A 19,978-nucleotide genomic window follows, 5' to 3' on the forward strand; every position below is an offset into this window, starting at 1 on the left:
GGCCCCAGCCCCGGGACTGCACTTTCGGGCTTGCCCCAGCCCCAGCCCTGCCTGGTGGTAACTGGAATCCACAGGAAGAAATGGAAGCATTGAAAAGGTGAATTTGTGGATAAATACAGAAGCGAGGAGACACTTTTGTTCTCCCAATTTATTTACAAGACAGAAGAACTACAGCACTGTGTCGCTGCAGTTTGTGTCGCTGGATTTGCAGCATGTTTGGATGCTACGTATGTAACAGGAACAGTGCTCTGCAGGGAGGGGACAGAGAGAGCCACCGCAGGGCGAAGTCTCTGTGTTTTACTGGGATTCCGTGACAGTCAATCTGAAGTGGACTGTGATGCGTGTTGTAGTCCTAGAACAGCCACGAAGAAATCACTTTAAAAATCAGCAAAGGAATCACAACCATACACTGGAATGCCAGGCGTCTCTCATCCTCTGTGCTCCTGCTGGAACGTGCCATCAGACCCCTCCTCTCCAGGCATCTTCCAAGTAGCTGGAGCTGCTGGGGACCAGAAGTAACCACCCTGGTGGCTTCAGGCATGCCAAACCCCTCGGCCACCATGAACTGGAGGATGATTGTCACAGGCACAGCCAACCTGACCCCCAGGGCACACCGGTTGGGAGACACTGCTCTCCCAGACGCTTTTCAGATTATGCTGCGCATGAGAATCACCAGGGAGCCTTTAAAAGCCCTGGTGCTCTAACCAGCCCAGAGCTGGGGCAGGGGGCAGGCAGCGGTGCCCTTAAAGCCCTGCAGGCAGCACAGACGTGCAGTCAGTCTGAGGCTCTCTAAACAGCCTCGCCTCCCTTAGATCTTTGCTCCAAGGCCACCTGCTCAGCACAAGTTTCCTGCGGTGACCACCTGTTAGGGTTCCGGCCGTTGCTCCCCAGCACTGTCAGCCTCCCCTCCTGGCTGTCATTTCTCCATGGCACCATCACCACCCGATACGCCAGAGCATTTACTTACTTAATGTCTCTCCGCATCCCCCAAGGACGTCAGCTACAGGAGCAGGGATTTCATCTCCTTTTTCTCCCTGTGTCCCCAGCACCGAGACCAGTGCTGCCGAGTGAAGAGACAGAGATGAACTAGGGAGATTCGCCCTCGCCAGACGGGATCACCCCAGGTGACGAGCTCGGCACAGCTCCTCCGCCTGTCCCTCGCCCGTGAGTGCATCCACTTTGAGTCCTCTCTCGTGAGCTTCCCGGGACACCTCATCACTCCCGGCACTTGACCCCTCCTGGATTAGCAACAAATTCTGCCAAATCCAGGGGTCCCAACGGCATCCTGTGAGCCAGCGTTTCCATGTGCTGAGAGCTGGGCGGAGGAAATGCTCACATGCAGGCAAACCAGCAGATTGACGGGCCAATGGCTCGGAGGTGACAGCAGGCCTGGGAGCCGTGCAGACTCTGGAAGGAGAACGGGATGTGTCTCCCAACATGTCCTGCCTGCCCAAGCCATCCCAGGCAGCCCCAGGGACAGCAGCCCCCAAGCCCAAACGGGGGCTCCTGGTGGCATGTCACACATAGTTCTGGTTTTTTGAGACTTTCTGTCTCCTTGCTGAGATTTCCCGTCTTCGTTTGTAGTGGGCATGCTCATAATTGCTTCTGGAAGCATCTTTGCGACGGCTGCGTGAAGCCCTTGTCAGAGAATCCGACATCTGCACCAGCCGGATGTCAGCATCATTGGTCCTTTTTCCCCTTGTGTTGTGATTTCCTGGCTTCTCTGTGTGGCATGTGACAGGTGATTACCACCGTGTCCTGGACGTTCGGGCACTGTGTTAGGAAGCTGCGCGTGGCAGCCCTCCTCTGACACCGGCGGGGGAGCTGCCAGGCCTGTACTTGGCACCTGCTGACTGCAGGGCAGGGTGCTTGGCACCACTGGGTGGGAAACGTGCAGGCAGCCCGGGCAGCCTCTGTTTGCAGACAGCCCGTTCAGGCCACCGGGCAGTGGTGGAAGTCACAACTCCCGCCAGGCCTCTCCTGACGCTGCAGGGGTTGGGAGCTCATTACAGCCAAGGGCGACATCCTGGCTCCCCACAGGCTTTGCTGCAATGGGGAGGGGGCTGCAGTTTTTCCACATGGCTTGATGGGCGTAGGTGGGTGTCGCCTGGCAGTTTTCTGTCCCACTAGGCTGCCCCTTTCCCGGCCCTCTGGCTACAGAGTCAGCTTTTCTTGGGGCTTTGTTTTGCTTTGTCCCCATGGGTGGCTCCTCCAGCCCCCCACTGGGGCACATGAGGCAGAAAAAAACCCAGGTCACCCACGCCCAGCCAGTCCTCGGGACCCAGGTCCCTCCACACTCGAGAGTCCTCCTGTCCTAGGTTCACGCTACCTGCGCTGTGAGCTGTGCTCAGCAGGAGGACGGGGAAGGTGCACCTGCTCCGTCCATCCCGAGCCACATGTCTGCTGCACACAGTGCTGAGCCTGCCAGAGGACGCGTGACACAGATTGGTGCTGAGCTTCCTCAAGTGACATGTCATGGGGTTTGGGAAGAACTATGAGGCCCATCAGAAAATTTAATTATCTGTGGTAGTTACAGGAATAAAGACCAAACCAATGTGAACACTGTGCTGCGAAGAGCCCTGCAAAGGCCCCGTGGGGCTTCGTGGTGACTCACGCACCTCTCACCAGGGACTGTCGCTGACCCAGACGTCCCCCTTGTCTAACCTAAGGCCCTGTTTATCCAGGGGTTCACACAGGACCTCGCACATGGACAGATGGGTGGGCGGGTGGGGAGGAGCGGAAGTTTTTGAATCTCCTTTACCGTAAGTGTCAGGTAACTCAAGGCCTAAGCCTTTGAGCACACAGCTCTGACATGGGCACTGCAGAGCACAGAGTGAGCATGAGACCGTTCTGTGCCCCGAGCCACCAGCGTCTCAGTGAGGAGACCACAGCATCTGGCAGAAGTGCTTTGTGCACCAAGACTGCCAGCTGCGTGTGGCCCTCCTGGTGTCCTTCTGGCTGTTGTGTGGGTCACACACTCCACACGCTGGGCCTTTTTCACTTCCACAGTCCTCGTGTCTGCCCGGCGGAGGTGCAGGTGACATTTGGTGCCTCTCTAAGCAGGCGCAATGCCTGTCACATAAGCAAAATCTCACACGTGTGTGAAGTAGGTTTGAAATAAAGAACATTTGTACACAGAAACAGTTATTACCCCATTTCTGATGCTTATAATATCTGAAACTGGGTGATTTAGAAGGAAAAATGAAATTTATTGCTTACAGTTTCTGAGGCTGGGAAGTCCAGTCCATCTCGTGGTGGCGACAGTGACCCAGGAGTCTCACATTGCAAGATGGTGGAAGCAGAGAGAGAAAGAGAGAAAAAGACAGACTCTCCTCTTCTTTTAAAGTCCTCAGAACCACGCCCCTGACCACCATTTCTAACCCATTCACTACTGCAGGGTCCTACAGTCCAATCACCTCTTCAAAGCTCCACCTTTCAATTACCGTAATAGGATTTCCCACACTCTTAACAGTCACAGTGGGGGCTAAGTTGGCACTACATAAAACTTGGGGGACACAATTCCAGCTTCAGTGAGTTTTCGGAGGACATAATCCAATCCATTACAAACAGTATGGACTGACGAGCTAACGTGAGTAGCAGAATACAACACACAACTTGCTATGACAAGAAAGCAGATGCGAGCGAGGTACACACCCTGGAGCTCCAAACCTGGGAACAGGCATGTCATGCAATTTCTAACATCTGGTAGCCAAGAAGAGATGAATGCGGGCATGTGGCATGTGTATGCTGGGGTGCATGTGTGTGCATATGTGTGTAGGGTTGCTTGTATGTTCATGTGAATATGTGTATGCCGGGGTGCATGTGTGTGCATATATGTGTAGGGTTGCTTGCATGTGCATGTGCACATGTGTATGCCAGGGTGCATGTGTGTGCATATGTGTGTAGGGTTGCTTGTCTGTGCATGTGCATATGTGTATGCCGGGGTACATGTGTGTGCATATGTGTGTAGGGTTGCTTGTATGTGCATGTGCACATGTGTATGCTGGGGTGTATGTGTGTGTGTGTGTGCATGTGTATGTAGGCGGATATGTGTGTGTGGCATTTTGAAGGGAAGAACGCAACTCGGAATTCATATTACAATCCAGGGAGTCTGCCCCTTTGTTTTAACTTCAATTTTACCCTTTTTTACTTGAGTGAAATTGTACTTTGTGTGTTTTACAGAAGGAAGAGCCGTGCTGCAGTCGTCTCTGGCTGCAGAACCACCGAGCCCCTCCTCATCACCCTCCTCGGGGTTATTAGAACAACGATGGAAGGAAAGCGGGTGGTGGGTTCTCCACAGCCGTGCGTCTGCACACGCACACCCAGGACGCTGACAGCAGGACATCGTTCGTCATGCTTTTGGCCAGAGTGTGAGACAGTTGGTATCGGATGCCTCAGTGGCTGAGACCAGCCACCTCGTGGGGATTCCAAGTGGGTTTCTAAGGACCCTTGCTGGCTCCGGCGTTGAGGTAAGCAGCACTGGGACTAATGGTTTCTCTGCGGGGCCCCCACGTAGACCCGGTGTGAGCACGTGGGGTGACATGAGTTCACAGAGGGGCAGGAAGAGACCCCCCTGCACAGAGCCGTGGTGACAGCCGAAGCCAAAAATAACGTTGCTCGCATGATTAGACACAAGCGGCCTGCTTGTGCCATGGAACAACTACTCACTTATAGGTTAAATACAGAATTTGCAATAGGCTTGCCAGATTTAGCGAAAAGACCACAGGATGTCCAATTAAATTTGAATTTCAGATACACAACAAATAGTTTTTTAGAATAAATATGTCCCAGATATTCCAGGGGACATACCTACACTAAAACAGTATTTGTTACTTGTCTAAAATTCAAGTCCAGCTCGATGTCCTGTATTCTGTCTGTCAATCCAACTGCAAGGTGAAGGCAGAGGAGCCTTCCTGGTGTGCCCAGATGGTGCCGCTGCTTGAACCCACCCTCCCCGACTCTTTGACCTCTGTAAAGCCTGGGTCTAGACTGCTCACCTGTCCAGTGCCATAGGAATTCAGAGCAGATTTAAATGGCTTTAGAAAAATCAGAAATGAGGTCTTTCTTGCTCCCAAATGTAGCAAAATAAAATTGATAGCCATTACCTAATCCATGTGTAACAGACTAGAAAATAAAACAGGGAGGGGGTGCGGAACTGACACAAAAATGTGTCCCACCAACAGCCTTGGGGACATGCACCCGGGCGCAGTTTAGGTCACAGTCTAGAAAACACCGGACGCCTCTCCAAGGCCCTTTCAGAGCCTTCTATGACTCTACAGCGTCAGACATTCAGAGTCAGAACAGCAGAACCGTCCTGGAAGGTTTACCTCGGCGGTCCAAACTTGTTTTCCAGGTATAGTCCTCACATGCAGAATATACCCTAAAGAACGCCTGGACATCTCCACAAAACTAACTGACTTGGGATTTTATTAAAACAGAGACTCCTACAACTGTGTATACCACGCAACTGCTGAGGAAAGGCTGGTCCTTCAATCGGAGACTCTAAAACCAAATAGGAGGTAGTTGGCCCCCGTTTTGGCTGCAGCCAGCAACCCTCCAAGACTGTTGACTGCCAAGGCCGTCGTCTCTTCCACAGGAGAGGAGGAGCGGGTGGCTCGGGGCTGTCTGAGGACACGGTCTCTGCCACTTCCGGGGAGGGAACAGCGACTCCCAGATGAGACCACGGAGGGTTTGTCTTTCCACTGCTGCAACATCCCCGAGCGGGGCCTTCCCAAGTGATTCCCTGGCTCTGTCCATTGCGTCGCCGGTCATTTGCCAAGTCCCCTCTCACCAGAGGGGAGCAGGCAGAACTTGTTTCTTCTGCTAGCACCTCCCCAAGACTCGTGGGGACCTCCTACCTTCTCTTCTTGGCCAGTGCATGACACAGTCACGGCTTCTCCCACTTATAGTAAGTTGCGGTGATTCTTCCCTGAGAAAAGGTCAAAGATCTTCCTTCTGGAAACAAGCCCAAAGGCCCCCTAAGTCACCACACACTCTGGGCACAGATCGGCTCTATCTGAGCCCTTTGTTGGGGTCCCAGGCCAATGCCAGCAAAACTCAATTTAGGAGCCATCGTGTTCTGAAGTCAATTGCCACAAAGATATTCCTTCCAGTGACAATGCATAAAGTACTTTGGGAACCTTGTTATTAAGAGTGTGTTTGGAGACACCAGACACAGTGAAGGTTGTGGGCCAGGGATGGTCAGTGAGAGATGGGTTGTGAGTGTTGTCTCCTGGGTTAGGGCTTTGCGTCTTTGGTGCCGTTGCTGATGGCAGTGAGAAATGGTTCCTGGCCATCGGCCGGAAAACCCCACAAAGCACGACCAGCCTGCCCAGCGTGGGCAAGCCTCTTCCGGAAAGGGCCAGAGACAAAACAGTCCAGGCATTGCAGGCCAAGAGGCAGTCGAGGCTGGTACATGGGTACTCAGGCTCAAGAGAGAAAACCTGGTCCACTGCCCCGTCTGCCTAGGGGGTGGGCAGCTTTGGCCCCGTTGCCCTCATCTGGAGATGTTCTCGGGACAGAGAGACTCCGAGGGGGCCACCACAGTCAGTCTCTGTTCCCTTCCTACAGGACACTCAGGGCCTGCTGGGGCTGAGGCGTCCCCAAAAGAAATGGCTCCACTTGGTGCCCTGCAGATGCTGACAGTGACTTGCCACATGTGGGTGGCACCCAGTTCAGGGCCTGGGCAGTGTCGGGGGCCCGGGGCAGGTGCACACAGTTTGGCCCTCTCTGGCGGAGCCCAAACGCCCGCGGGCTATGATTCGGCATCCCTGAACTGGCAGAGAGAACGTGTACCACTGGGGAGTCTGGTTCTGGGGAGCCACACAAAGGTACCAGGAAATCCAGTCGGCATCAACTTTGACCCACTGTCACCTCTACTGCGCAGAACTGCCGGTCCGGTCAGTCCTCATATTATTGGCTTATCCCGTCTACAGAACACTTTCTGTGCCTTTTTTGAGTGAAATGGGCAAAAGAGGGGACTATTACAGCTTGGAGGCTCACAGCTCCGGGGCTGGGGTTCAGCTGATCTGCGCCTTCCCGGGCTTGCTCTTCCCTGTCCCGCGAGGGGCCTCAGCCGCCCGACAGGGACCTGGATGGCAGAAGCTGCGTGCCCACTCGCCGGCGGCCACCACTGGTGCCATGAAGACAGTCACTCCCTCCACGGGGAGCTCGCGGGGCTCCCGTCTCCTCCTGCCTGCTGTGGGAGCGTCGTCTAGGAAACCAGACACATTCCCGACTTGGACGGGGACGCCTCTGGCATCGTGATCCCCTTCATGTCGTCAGGCATCTGCCCGTCAGAACGCCACACATTGAGCTCCCCGAAGACGCCCGTCTCGATCATCTCCTCCTGCCAGGGAATGGGGCAGTTGCCGGTGGCAAATTCCTGAAAGAATTCTGTATCTGTTTTGTCAAAGACCACACCTTTGACGGTGGAGAAGGCACCTACATCCTGAATGTTCTTTGCATAGACAGTCCTGGAGTCTGGGATGAAAGGGGGAATCAGCATCCCTGCAAGGAGACAGAAGACACGAGACATGGAACGACCCGCGAGGTGACGGAAGCAGCCGCTGCGCCCAGAACCTTCCCCAGCGGCTCGGGGAAATGCAGAGATCCGGTCACCACCCTTCCTGGGGAAAGGGTTCCCATGGCTAACAAAGGAAACGGAGGGTTCCTAAGAGGTCCCCGGTGAGGCCACATAGCCAGGTGTTCCAGTATTGGCTGGATGAAGCCAGGGGTCCTTAAGGTCTAGTTTGGAATCTTATTTTGAAAGAATCTCAGCCCCGTCTCTGTGCCCTCCCCAAATCCGCACCTGAAGCCTCATCATGAAGCGCAGGTATCTTGCCCCCACACTCCTCTCACTGGAACCTCCCCTCTCATAAGACCCCAGACCCAGAGCTCCCACGGGGACATGTTGTTGGGGGTCAAAGGGCTCCAGCTCAACACCATCTCTCCAGAGCCAGCCTCTCTTCCCCACAGACACGAGCACAGCTGCCCCAGATGCCAACATGGTCGTCGATCATTGGTGGCCCCCAGGTGCCTCTTGTTCTGTCCCCTCCTCCCTGCACACACTGACCCAGCCCTGGGCTGGCCATGGCAGCAGCCTCAGGACCAGCTCCTTGTTCTGAGCTGCGCTCACATGGCTTCCATGTGGCTTCTTCTCAATTTGGTTCTGATCTCAACACTTCCCGGCTCAAGCCCCTCAGTAGCTTGGACTCTTTTCTGGTACTCAGGGTCCCCAACTCACCCGGGACCCCTCAGAGCACAATCCTGGGCCTTCCTCACCGCACCTGTCCTTGACTGGGTAGGGCCTCCCCCAGGGGCTTGTCTGGATGGCTCTTCCTGGAGGAGCCCACCTTCCCATCAGCCCAGAAGCTGCTCTGGCCCTTCCATACAAAGCGACTTCTCTTTTGGAGACAACTAAGAGTCACTGCACTATTCTCCCCAGCTCCGGCAATCATGCTGTGTGTGCATCCTGATGTCCACCTGACTGCAGGGTCCTCAAGGGTGCAGCTATGTCTTGTACCTCTCTCTCACAGATGCAGACGTGCACACACATGCAAGACACATGCACATGCATGCACACACAGACACACCCATGCGTGCACATGCATGCACACATGCACAGACACGTGCACAGGCACACGGTATTGAATGTCGGTGGGGTGGGTGAACTCCTCCCCCCACACAGCGTCAGGACCTGGCTTGGTTTGGGTCATGGCACTTCTAAGGCACAGGGTGTGGGCATAGGGCTGTGGGTCTGGGACTTTGGTCCTACACATCCCATCAGGCCTGAAGGCCTTCCAATCTTCAATGTCTGCTCAGATCTGCTCACACCTGGCCTGTGAACGCCCAGCCCTGGGCTTGGGGGTAGACGGAGGCAGCACAGGGTCAGAGGGTGACCAAGGGGCAGCCTACGGGTACTTCCGCTCTGCCAACCTCGCCACAGGCTGGACGGGCAGTCGAGGGTCACTGCAGTCGACCCCCCACCCTGGGCCTCCCCAGGTCTGAGATGTCTGACAGTACCGGCCTCCAGCTGCCTCCAGTTAAGGTCTTTGAAGAGGGGGTGGGCGCGGAGCGCGTCGCAGGTCCCGCCCTGGAACCCCAGGCGCTTCTCGGGGTCCTTCTCCAGCAGCGCCTCACAGAAGTCCCTGCTGGCCTGGCTGAACCTGTCCGGGTACGTGACGGCCTCTGACAGGATCCGCTGCTTCAGCTCCTTATTCTCTACCTGCACCGTGGGGGGACAGCAGGTCTCATCACACCCCTGCCACTAGCGCCCCTGGGAAGGGCCTGGCGCTCTCAGAGCTTAGGGCGTTTAAAGGGTCAGTTCTCAAGCCAGAGAATGAAATCCTGCAGGGGCCGGGCGCAGAGCATTCCTGGGGAGCTGGCGTGGCCTCATCGCTCCTCCACACCACAGGAGCGGGGACAACCGAGACAGAGGCTGGCGCTGAGCCCCTCGCCGGCATGGGGCGCCTCAGCCCGCACACGCCTAGCTGGGCAGAAGCTGTCGGCGGCCCCTGCGGCTTATCCCACTCCGCCCTTGGGGGCGCCGTCCTGAGCGTGCCATGGGGAGCCCCCTCCAGGCCACAGACATCCCACCCCCCAAAGGCCCCCGCCCCCCAGACAAAGGGGGTGGGGGAGGGGAGCGCTTGTGGGTGTGCGGAGACTCCAGCTCTTAGAAGACTGGGAGTTCGGTTTGTTCCAGAACCTTCCTTGAGGCCAGTGCAGCAGCCTGGCAGAATGGGGACACACTACCAGAGAGTCCGGGTAGGAGGAAGGGGTGGCAGGACCCCCAGGCAGAGTCTGGGGGTGGGTCCCGCACAGGCGTGTGCACCGGGCCTGGTGCAGGAGATGCAGGGCTCCTGCTCCCCGGCTCACGGTGGCTCCCGCGGGCACGAGCGGGCACATCTCTGAGCTCAGTGCTTGCTCAGAGATGAAGCCAGCTTCACTGCAGGAGTTTTGAAGCGGAGGTCAGCACCTCCCAATATTACCTTTCTTTGTGGTTCTGGCAGCTAGAGACACTCAGGGGAGACTAAGCAGCCAGAGCAAGTTGCCAATGTGGCCAGGCGGGGCACAGCCCTCGGGCACCCGCCTCCCACAGGACACGCAGAACAAGCCCCACACCCAGGCCTGCCATGGTCAGAGACCCCAGCTCTGCCCTCCCCAAGGGAGAGCCACGCCAGGGCCGCTGCAGAGGCAGCCGCGGGAACAGCCGCCTACCTTCTCTCCTCGGGCTCGGAAGGGTCCTCTGGCTGCAATCATCTCATACAACGTGACCCCCAGGGCAAAGTAGTCCACAGAGAAGTCGTACTCCTCACCCCGCAGGAGCTCGGGGGCCATGAAGCCTGGCAGACAAGAGAACACTGCTGTGGGGCTGCCCTGCGCATTGTAGGACGTTGAGCAGCGCCCTTGGACTCTGCACACCAGATACCCGCGGCAACCCTGCTCCAGTGTGACAACCAAAAATGTGTCCTGACACGGCCAGTGTCCCCTGGGTGCAAAACCTCTGCTGTTGGAGAAGCCTGCTCTGCACGCCTGGCATGAAGCCTCATCCCTTCTGGCCTCTCACGCTCAGCGATGGGGGAGACACACTGTGACATGCGCTGTGGCGGGTGTGTGACCTGCGGGGTGTCAGGGCAGAGCTGGAGTCATGTCCCAGGAGCCACACTCTGGGCCCCTCTGAAGCCGTGGCCGCCGAGCCCAGGCTCTGCGCGTTAACTGGGAGACCTTGCTCCCAGCTGGCAGGGTCCGGTTACTTGGCCCCTCGAGTAACACTGGTCCTGGCAGTCGCTCAGGAAGCAGAGGCTTCGTGAGCTTAGGGGACCTGCTCAAGGTGACGTGGGTGGTGGGGGCAGAGCAGGGAGGCATGTCTGCGCCCCAACGCTGCACTGCCCATGGCCTGGGTCACGCCCGGGGCTAAGCTGCTCTGCCCATGTCCTCTCAGTTGTACCAAAGTTGCTCGTGCACATCCAAAACCAGGTGGTCCACAAGGCCCGTCTCTGAAACGGAGCAGGTCCTGCCCCTTCTCCTCTGCCCCGTCCCTGTGTCCAGACTCCAGCTGACCTTCGTGGAACTCCGAGCAGCAGGTTCAGGTCGCAGTGTCGTACTCCTGGGGTCTCCCGCCACCCTGACCCTGCTGGGGAGCTGCCGTCCACCCCACCCGAGCGCATGCTGTCCCCTCGACCCCGGACTCTTCAGGTTGGTCAACATTCGCCTCCCGCCTCTCAGCTACGACAACAGAGCCTGAGCTGTGTTTCTTCTTCGTTTCTGTTCTGTCTTGTTTTCCCAGATCGCGACTCCTCCACTTGCTTAGTTTTCTTTGTACTTATCACCTGTTCAGCCCCACGTTCTGCGACAGTTCTCTAACCCACTGTCATGCTCTGATCTATCAGATATTCTCTCCATTTGTCCTCGAGAGAGGCTCTTCTGGAACCTTCTTCCCCGCTCTGATCCTCTGCTCTCTCTGTCCTTGCTCCCAGCCGCTCCACCTTTTGGGTGGACCCCCCCATGTGGGGCAGGTCGCTCCTGAGGACAGGTGCCGAGAACTTCTGGACCGGAGGCTGTACCTGGGGGGCTCTCGGAGAGGAGGCCGAGGGGCCTGGCGAGCCCTCCCCTCTTTCCCGGGCCGCGCCCGCTCCCAGTGTGCCCGCTGCTCCGCAGCAGGAGAGTGCCAGGCGCGCCCTCTGCCCGGGCTCCCGCCCGCCGGGCTGTCTGGAAGCGGCTGCGCTCCGCGGTCATCTGACAGCTCAGCATCTGCGTCCTCGGGCCGTGGCGGCTGCCCCTCACCGCTCAGCACCTCCGTCCTGGCACGTCGGCGGGAGCAGGTCGTGTGGGTGCCCAGGCGTCGATGACGTCGGTGAGACTGTCTGAGCGGTTGCTTCCAAATACCATGCCGAGTTCATAACAAGCCTCCGCCCCGTTCCCTGGCCCTGGTCAGCCAGCCTGCACAGGAGGAGCAGAGCCACTCGGGCCTGCTCTGTGTCTACCGCTGTTAACGTCTCGGTGACGTCTAGGCTGGTGTCCAGTGACCACCACGACCCCTTCGATGCCCACAGAAACCTCCCTGGTAACTTATTCTGGAACATCAGCTGGAAGCAACGTCCAGCTCCCCCTGGCTGGTGTGCTGAGGCCGGGCTCTCTCGGTCGACCCTGTAACCTCCCCGCGAGTCCTCGCGTGGCTTCGCTGGAAGCCCAGTCCTCTCGCTGGTGCCCTGACTTCAGCACCTCCGGTGACTGTGCTGCGGGCACAGCTGGAGCCCGGCACCTGGAACTCCTGCGTCCACCTGGGGGTCAGGGCGGACCAGCCACTCAGCGGCCACGGCGAAGGCAGCGGCGCCCTCTGGTGGCCAGCGGGGTCCTCACGCTCAGCACACAGAGCGGGTCTATGTCCCTGGCGCTAAACTCCCCCGATCCTGGCTCTGATGGGATCTGAATCGTTCTGAAATAGATGTGTGGGGCTGTCATCGTGCACTCGCGTTGGGACGTGGTGAGCATCATAAAGATTCGAGTGACGCAGTGCCCGCCTGCTTTTGCTCGGGGACGACCTGCCTTCCAGAAACTTCTCAGCACCTTCATCACTGGGTGCCTTGCCCAGAGCCCTGAGCCCCCAGAGGCTATGGGATCCGTGCCTGAATGAGCACACCAGGGACGCCAGGAGAGTGCGCGTGGACCCGTTTGTCCTCGGCACTGAGAGGAAGAACTCCTCCCGCCGTCCAGAGACGCCCCTTCCCTAAGTCAAGCTGCCCATGGCAGACCTGTCGTGGAAACGGGCACGAACACAGATGGCAAGAATCAGAGGGTTGCATGACATAAAACAAGATCCCAATCGCCACTCTGCACAAACCCCAACTTCAGGTGACAGCGCTTTCTTCCCAAAGCCGCAACAACCCAGGGAAGGATGTTTTCTGAGAAATCCCATCATGAGTATTCCTGAACACCCCAGACCGTCAAGATTGTGGAGCAGAGAGGAAGAGGAAGGGGTCGGAGGGTCAACTCTACACAGGTGCCAGGCCCCATCGCCACCCGAGATCCTCACAGGAAGCCTCGTAGTACATGTTAGAATGGAAGGCTCAGAGAGGGCAAGTAAATCATCAGGATCACACAGGCAACAAGTGCTGGGCCTGGAGCGTGGACCCGCCCTACCCCACGCGAAGTCTCCTCTCTCCTCTGCACCCCTGCCTCCCTCCCCACCTGTGGGGAGGACGCGAGGAGATGAACAAGATGGGGGCAGCAGGATACACCAGGCATGCACATACACAGACACATGTGTGCACAGACACACGTACACAAACATACACATGCACAGAGAGGTATACACACAGAGGCACATGCATGCACACAGCCACACACGCACACACAGACACACAAACATGCAAGCGTACACATGCACACACGGTGCACACTCACATGCCCACAGGCATCTGTACATGCATGCACACATTCATATGCACACACATAGATAAAAGCATAGACATGCACAGATGCACACAGACACATGCAAGCACACCCACATACATACACAGATACAGGTGCATGCACACATTTGCATACATATGCATGTGCACAAAGATGTGCATGTGCACACACAGGCACACCCATGATACACACTTGCATGCAAACACACCTAAGTGTAAGCTCATGTGCATGCACACATGCATATTTGCCACACAGGCCCACAGGTGTGCACACACTGCACGTTGGTTTTATACAGTTGAGCACAAGCTGATGTGGGGAGTCCCTGCCCTGGCTCTGGACAGACTCGCTCTGCTGATGCCCAGGAGCTGCTGAGGTCCTTGGCTGCCATCAGCACCAAAGAGGCAGCTCTTGCCACAGGGGCCACAGCAGGATGGGGTCGTCCTTGCAGGGACCACAAGCTCTTGAGCTGCTGGGCGAGTTCCCTGGTTGTCACTATTGGCTCTGAGGACCAGGGAGCCACTTCTGTGCACCCAGCCCTCCCCGTGCCACCCACCCAGGCCCCCGGAGAGGCTGGTCACAGCTCTCCTCAGCCACAGGGCCTCCCACCCTGCCCTGCACTCAGGCCCTCACCTGGGGTCCCCGCGTAGCCCTTGGTTTTGGTCTGCCCGTCTGCCAGCTCCACGGCCAGCCCAAGGTCAGAAATTCGGACATTGCCTGAAAAGCAAACATCGGCCAAGGTCACACACAGCTCCGCAGGACAAAGGCGCCTAGCGAGACCAGAGCCACCCTTTGTGCAAACACAGACACGCACCACACCCCAGTGGCGGTCCATGAGGCCCAGCGCCAGGGGTCGCCTGCCCCAGCCAGACTCGCACACACACACACACCACGCACACCACACATCATACACACCACACACACCACACACACCATACACACCACAAACAAACCACACACACCATGCACCACAGACCACACGTACAACACACACCACACGTACACACCACACACATCACACACCATACACACCACACGCACCAGGCACTGCACACCACACACATCACAAACCACAAACCACACACATCACACACTATACACACTACATACACCACACACGCCACACACCACACACCGTACGTAATACATACCACACACACCATCAACAAACCACACACATCACACACCATACACACCACATACCACACACACACCACGCACAATACACTACACACCACACATACCAGATACCACACACACCTCACAATACACACCCTGGCAGCCCACAGGGCCCCAGCTCTCAGGTACTTTCCCTCCCCAGCCAGACCCAAACACACACACACTATATACACACACCACACTACAGACATCATACACGAACACACCATACACCATAAACTACACAGACCATACACTACACACATGTCACACACACCACACACACACCCTGGCCAGACTGCCGAGGGGCCAAAGGTCGAGAGCCGGGCCCCGGCGGTGCCTGCACCTGGAGTTGGGGCCTGATCCACCCGAGACTCAGGCCGCTCCTCTGCTTTCTCCCCCAGGCTCTGCAGCGGGAGTTGGACTTCGTGATGTGAAGGGAGCACAAGCTCCAAGGTTACGTTCTGATAAAAATCCCAGAGCGCTCACACACAGGCGGAGAAAGCGGGGATGCCAGAGGCCGTGCCACACAACACCCACCACGCTGCCGTCCACACCGGGCCCGCCGAGCACCGGCTTTCCCGCCACAGTCCCCACATCCCTCTGCAGGTCCTGCCAGCTGCCACCCTGCACCGAACGGTGCGACGAGCAGTCGCACAGGCACGTGGCTCTCGCCCCACGAAGCTACACGTGCATTCGTCAAACGCGACAGGTCCCCCTACGGCGACCCCGGCCGCGGGCGCCTCACCGTCGTTGTCCAGCAGCACGTTCTCCGGCTTGAGGTCGCGGTAGACGATGCGCCTCTGGTGCAGGTGCTCCAGGCCGCTGACGATCTGCGCCGTGTAGAAGAGCGCGCGCGGCTCCGGGAGGCCGGGCTTCTCCTCGTCCACGTTGTAGATGTGGTACCTGCGGGCAGACCGCGCAGCGTGTGCCGGGGCCCTGCGGTCGCTCCTGCGTCCCCAGGCTCAGCCTCAGCATCTGCCTGGGGAGCCCCTGAGGCCGAGGCAGTGGTGGCCTTAGTGTCCTCACAGACCCCCAACCACAGCTATTGACGGGGAGAGAAAGGACACCGAGGCGCACCCCTCTCCTCCCCCTGCTGCCTTGGCCTGGTCCCTGGGACACAGCCCCAAAGCCACCCCGTGTGGTGGCCGAGGAAGGGAGGTGGCCAGGTTGGCAAGCGACCTTCACGCCAACAGCTCGCGAGTCTCCAGACACACGTGGGCACCGTCGGGCTCCGAGGGGCTTGGTGGCCAGGCTTCCCTCTCGTCTCTTTCCCCCACACTGTCCTTTCTATGGGTCGCATGACAGAGAAGCACAACCTAACAACCAAGTCAGCAAATGACTTAAACAAGGAAGCGAGCAGCAGGACTAGACGCAGACCAGGCGTCTTTGAGGACACGAGGGTGGCCCCCTGGCTGGGCTGAGCCCCGCAGTGGAACAGCCGCGGCCTGGACGGGACGCGCGACCCCCAGCCTCCTCGTCCCGGGACCTCGCACGGGCTTCTCAGTCCAGACCGCTTGTTCCTCGTCTGACAAATGCGGACAACCAGACTCCCCTCGAGGGGTGCTGATGGGACAAGGCAGGAGGGAAGGGGGCGCCGCCTCTGCCCCACAGCCGCAGCCCCTCCGGTGCAGCCCACCTCTGACCCCAGGTGGTGTTTGCCCGCAGTTTACAGACCAGGAAGCTGAGGCCAAGAGCATGCACGTCGCCCAGCGGCAAGTGCGTCTGTCCTGGTAGGCACCAGGCACATCCAGGCACAGGGCAGTGCCATGACCCACCTCACCCTCTCTGCCGGGCGGGGGCAAAGCCACGCTCGCAACGGCGGCCCCGCCACACTCCACCTCCGCTGCCACCGAGGGGTGGGCGCTGGTGAAGCTGGTCTTCAGCCACCATCCAGTAACCCACGGGCCGCAGCCCCGGGGGCTCCCTGCCCGGCACGTGCTCGTGCACAGCGCCAGGTCTGCGTCCATCCCGCCCACCCACATGACAGGGTCCACAGCGTGAGCCGGTGACGACAACGGCACAGGCTACGTCCACCCCCAGGGGATCCCGCGTGGACATGGGAGCAAGGACTCCGCGGAGTCTTCCCGGAGGGGCTGCGGACGGGTGCACGGCCTTCCCCAGCCGGCCACAGCGGCCCCTCCGCCGGGCCCCGCGCCCGCACCACACCGCCCTCTACCTTATGTCGCCTCCGTTCATGATGGTCATCACCAGGCACAGGTCAGTTTTGGTCTCAAATGCGTAGGCCAGGGACACTATGAACCTGCTGTGCACTTTGGCAAGAATCTTCTTCTCCACCATGGCACCCTGAGAAGCAAGATGCTGCGTGAGCACTGGGTCTGGGCAGGAGAGGGACACGGTGAGAGACCAGGTCCCCGGAGGCCACGTGCGTGCAGCAGCAAGACAGAAACAGTTGCAAATATATTCACACGTAACTCTCAAAAAGCAATTGCAAATTACGTGCTGTGCCCTGTCTCACACACGGAAAACCAGATGTGCAAATCTGGTCACAGACAGGGGACCTCAGTCTCCTGGGTCATCCTCCGGCAAGGGGAGGTTTGACCACCTGAGCTGGACTGGACGGGAGGCAAGCCACCCTCCCCATGCCCAGGCTCGCCTCCCATCCAGTCCTTCCTTGAGTCTAACCACCTGGTCCTGCTGCAGCCTCTGCGGACATGTGGCCAGCACCCTCCCAGGCCGCCCCTCACCGCTGCTCCATGTTGTGTCTATTTTTTACCTACGACATTGGCTATCATCCTTTTTTACCAAAGAATATTCACCTCTTCAGTGAACATATTCATGCTTACTCAGTCCCAGCCAGTGGCCTCTGAGGACAGCCCACACTCCGGGGCTGCCCACACCTTTTTACTTTTTTATTTAAGGAATAAAGTATAAGTACAAAGAATTGACAGCATATTTCTATAGGGTAATCAAGTGCGTCATCGTATTTGTATGTGACATTCTTCCAGATGAAGCGGGAGATGGTGCTGCTGATTGTGGAGAAAGGGACAGTGACAGACAGACAGCAGGACGTGTTTCTTAGACTCGCTCATTTCTCGGGACTGATACACGACGCCCTCTGTCCTCTGAGGGGACTCAGCGCATGTTCTCTGTTGCGTCTCAAGTTAGTTGCTGAGGTCTCCCTTCCGGGGCTGGAGGCTGGTGGCCAGACGTTGGCTGCGTCGTCTCCCCGTCAGGAGCTTCTTAGCCCCTGCGCGTGGGGCCTGCTCCGCTGCCCGCCTGCTTGTGGGGGGCGCGCGGCCCACAGCCCGTCTCAGGGCCCCGGGCAGCGGCGTGCTCTGTGGCTCCCATTTTATGGCTTTATTTTAAAACTTCGTGATGTGCCCGTTAACGTGCTGTCAGAGTGGTGGACACGGACAGCACAGTCCCCATGAGGACACAGCTCGTGCTGTTGCAGGAGGCCTCTGCCACCTCCTACACCTGGCGGATATCACCTGTAGTGAGCTCAGGAGTTTGCTGAAGCCGGGAGAAGGCTCTAGTCTTTGGATTAAAATTACAGTGCGACGTGCACGGCACGGCATGTGAACACGTCAGTAAAGCTGCTTTTGAAAAAGTTACTGTCGGGTGACCGCCCAAAGTCCCCCTGTGAGAATACCCTGGGGTCTCCGGGGCCTTCCACTCGGCCAGTTGCCCTAAGCACCTGACACCTGGCCTTTCACTAAGGGGTCAAGGAACCCCCGGCGGGGGGTGCTGCGCGGTGGCTGCGTTTGTCTCGACACCGTCTGTGTGGCGGCGGGAGAGGGACTGACAGCCTCGCGGCAGAGTGCTGCGGGGGCCCCCTCCGTGTGTGCTCCACAGGCCCCTGAGCTGCTTTGACTGATCCTGCCCCGGAGGGACGCCCTGACCCCGACCCCGGCAGGGCAGAGCAGATAAAACCGCGCCAACTGCGTGTGCCTTCCATTCACAGACGTTCCCTGGAGAGCACAGCATGTGGAGAAAAGCCTGCACCCCAGCGCCGGGGACATGTTATCACAGGACGCATGGGTCATAGTGCTGCAATGACACAGCTCTGCTCAGTCCCCCGGGCGTTCTGTCGTGACATCAGCCAGGGCTTTGAGGAGGTTCCAGAAAGTCAGGGTAGCAAATGAGAACAGTCCCCGAAGCCGCCTCCCCTGAAGTGCTGCCGTATTTTGTGCTTTGGGCAAAAAAACCAAGGATGACAAACACGGAGCATCAACCACACGACAATGTGAAGGTGGGGAGCAGCTGGGGAAGCTGAGGCACAGGCCTGGGAGGGGCACAGGGCCCCGTGCCTCTGCCCCCTGCCACCACCGCACGGCTGAGCAGGCGTCCAGACGGCGAGGTCAGCAGCCAGGCCACCAGGGCCCCACAGGCCGTGCACGCGCCTCTGCCCCCCGCCACCCGCCGCTCACCTGGTAGCCTTTCCTCTTCTTCAGCCGCTTCTTGTTCAGCTTCTTGCAGGCGTACATCCTCCCGGTCGCCTTCATCTGGCAGGCAGACACCTCCCCGAAGCCGCCCTTGCCCAGCACCCTGAAGTCCAGGAACCAGTCCTCCCCCACGGGCTGGGCCTCCAGCCACTTCCACTGCAGGAAGCGCAGGAAGTGCAGGCTGCCCAGGTAGTCCTGGAAGGGCGCCCGGCTCAGGTGCGCCAGCGTGGCCTGCAGCAGCGGCTGCAAGAGCCCGTCCTGGCTGGCCGCGGGCCCCTCCTTGGCTCTCCGCACCGTGCCCTCGTCCAGGAAGCCACAGAAGAGCTTGGCCTGCGGGTCCAGGTACTCCGCCAGGATGGCCTGGGCCTTCTGCGGCCGGAGGTCGTCGTCGGCCGTGTCGTAGTCCTCGATGTCCTTCCAGAGCTGCAGGGCGGGCACGTGCCTCCCGTCCGCCTGCAGGAACTGCTGGAAGAGCCGCTTGCCGATGGGCTGCTCGGAGCACAGGCTCGCGAAGTCCAGGCTGAGGCCGGCGCGGAGGGCCTCGCACTTGGACAGCGGGGGCAGCCTGAGCTTGGACAGGTACTTCTTGTCCCGGGAGGACGGCGTGCTGCTCCCGTCAAAGCTGCCGCGGGCGGCGATGAAGGCAGAGTTGGCCACCACGGTCTCCAGTGACCCGAAATCCATGGCGGCGCTGGCCTGCGGTCCGCGTCAGGCGTGACGAGCCATCTGCTGGGGCCGAGCCCGGGCCACCCACAGCCGCGGCAGGACCGACCTGCTGCCCGCGGCCAGGGCCTGCTGCCGCCCTCCCGGGACGAGGAAGACGTCCTGGCGCGGCGAGGTGCTGGGGACCCGCGGGAAGCCCAGGAGCCCGAGGCTGACGCAGCATCAGGCTAAATCCCAGCCCGGGGTCACGGAGGACACCTCGGGGTCGCCAGAAAAGACAATCCCCTAAGCCGCTCCAGATCGGATTAGACAGATCACCCAGCCCGGCTGCTTCCTCC

At 58.7% G+C, this 19,978-nt stretch overlaps 1 protein-coding gene across 1 annotated transcript; it reads right to left on the minus strand.

Annotated features, from left to right (window-relative positions):
* Positions 1-7,213: 7,213 nt before the first annotated feature.
* Positions 7,214-19,661, minus strand: GRK1 (G protein-coupled receptor kinase 1). The gene is made up of 7 exons (XM_063103328.1): positions 18,963-19,661; positions 16,748-16,875; positions 15,317-15,474; positions 14,044-14,127; positions 10,219-10,343; positions 9,025-9,226; positions 7,214-7,509 (listed from the first exon to the last, which is right to left on the minus strand). The coding sequence occupies exons 1-7, from the start codon at positions 19,659-19,661 to the stop codon at positions 7,214-7,216; spliced, it is 1,692 nt and encodes a 563-aa protein (XP_062959398.1).
* Between the last annotated feature and the right edge of the window lie 317 nt (positions 19,662-19,978).

The sequence above is a fragment of the Cynocephalus volans genome, chromosome 7, assembly GCF_027409185.1.
Source record: "Cynocephalus volans isolate mCynVol1 chromosome 7, mCynVol1.pri, whole genome shotgun sequence".
Classification (NCBI taxonomy): domain Eukaryota; kingdom Metazoa; phylum Chordata; class Mammalia; order Dermoptera; family Cynocephalidae; genus Cynocephalus; species Cynocephalus volans.

What these genes read in the sequence shown, in the direction of transcription:
- GRK1 (XM_063103328.1), bottom strand. Translation starts at nt 19,661, where the DNA reads ATGGATTTCGGGTCACTGGAGACCGTGGTGGCCAACTCTGCCTTCATC. An exon ending in CGTGCTGCTGGACAACGACG is followed by an intron (nt 14,128 to 15,316) that starts GTGAGGCGCCCG and finishes TTTGCTTTTCAG; the next exon opens with GCAATGTCCGAATTTCTGAC. An exon ending in GGGCTACGCGGGGACCCCAG is followed by an intron (nt 10,344 to 14,043) that starts GTGAGGGCCTGA and finishes CTTGTCTGCCAG; the next exon opens with GCTTCATGGCCCCCGAGCTC.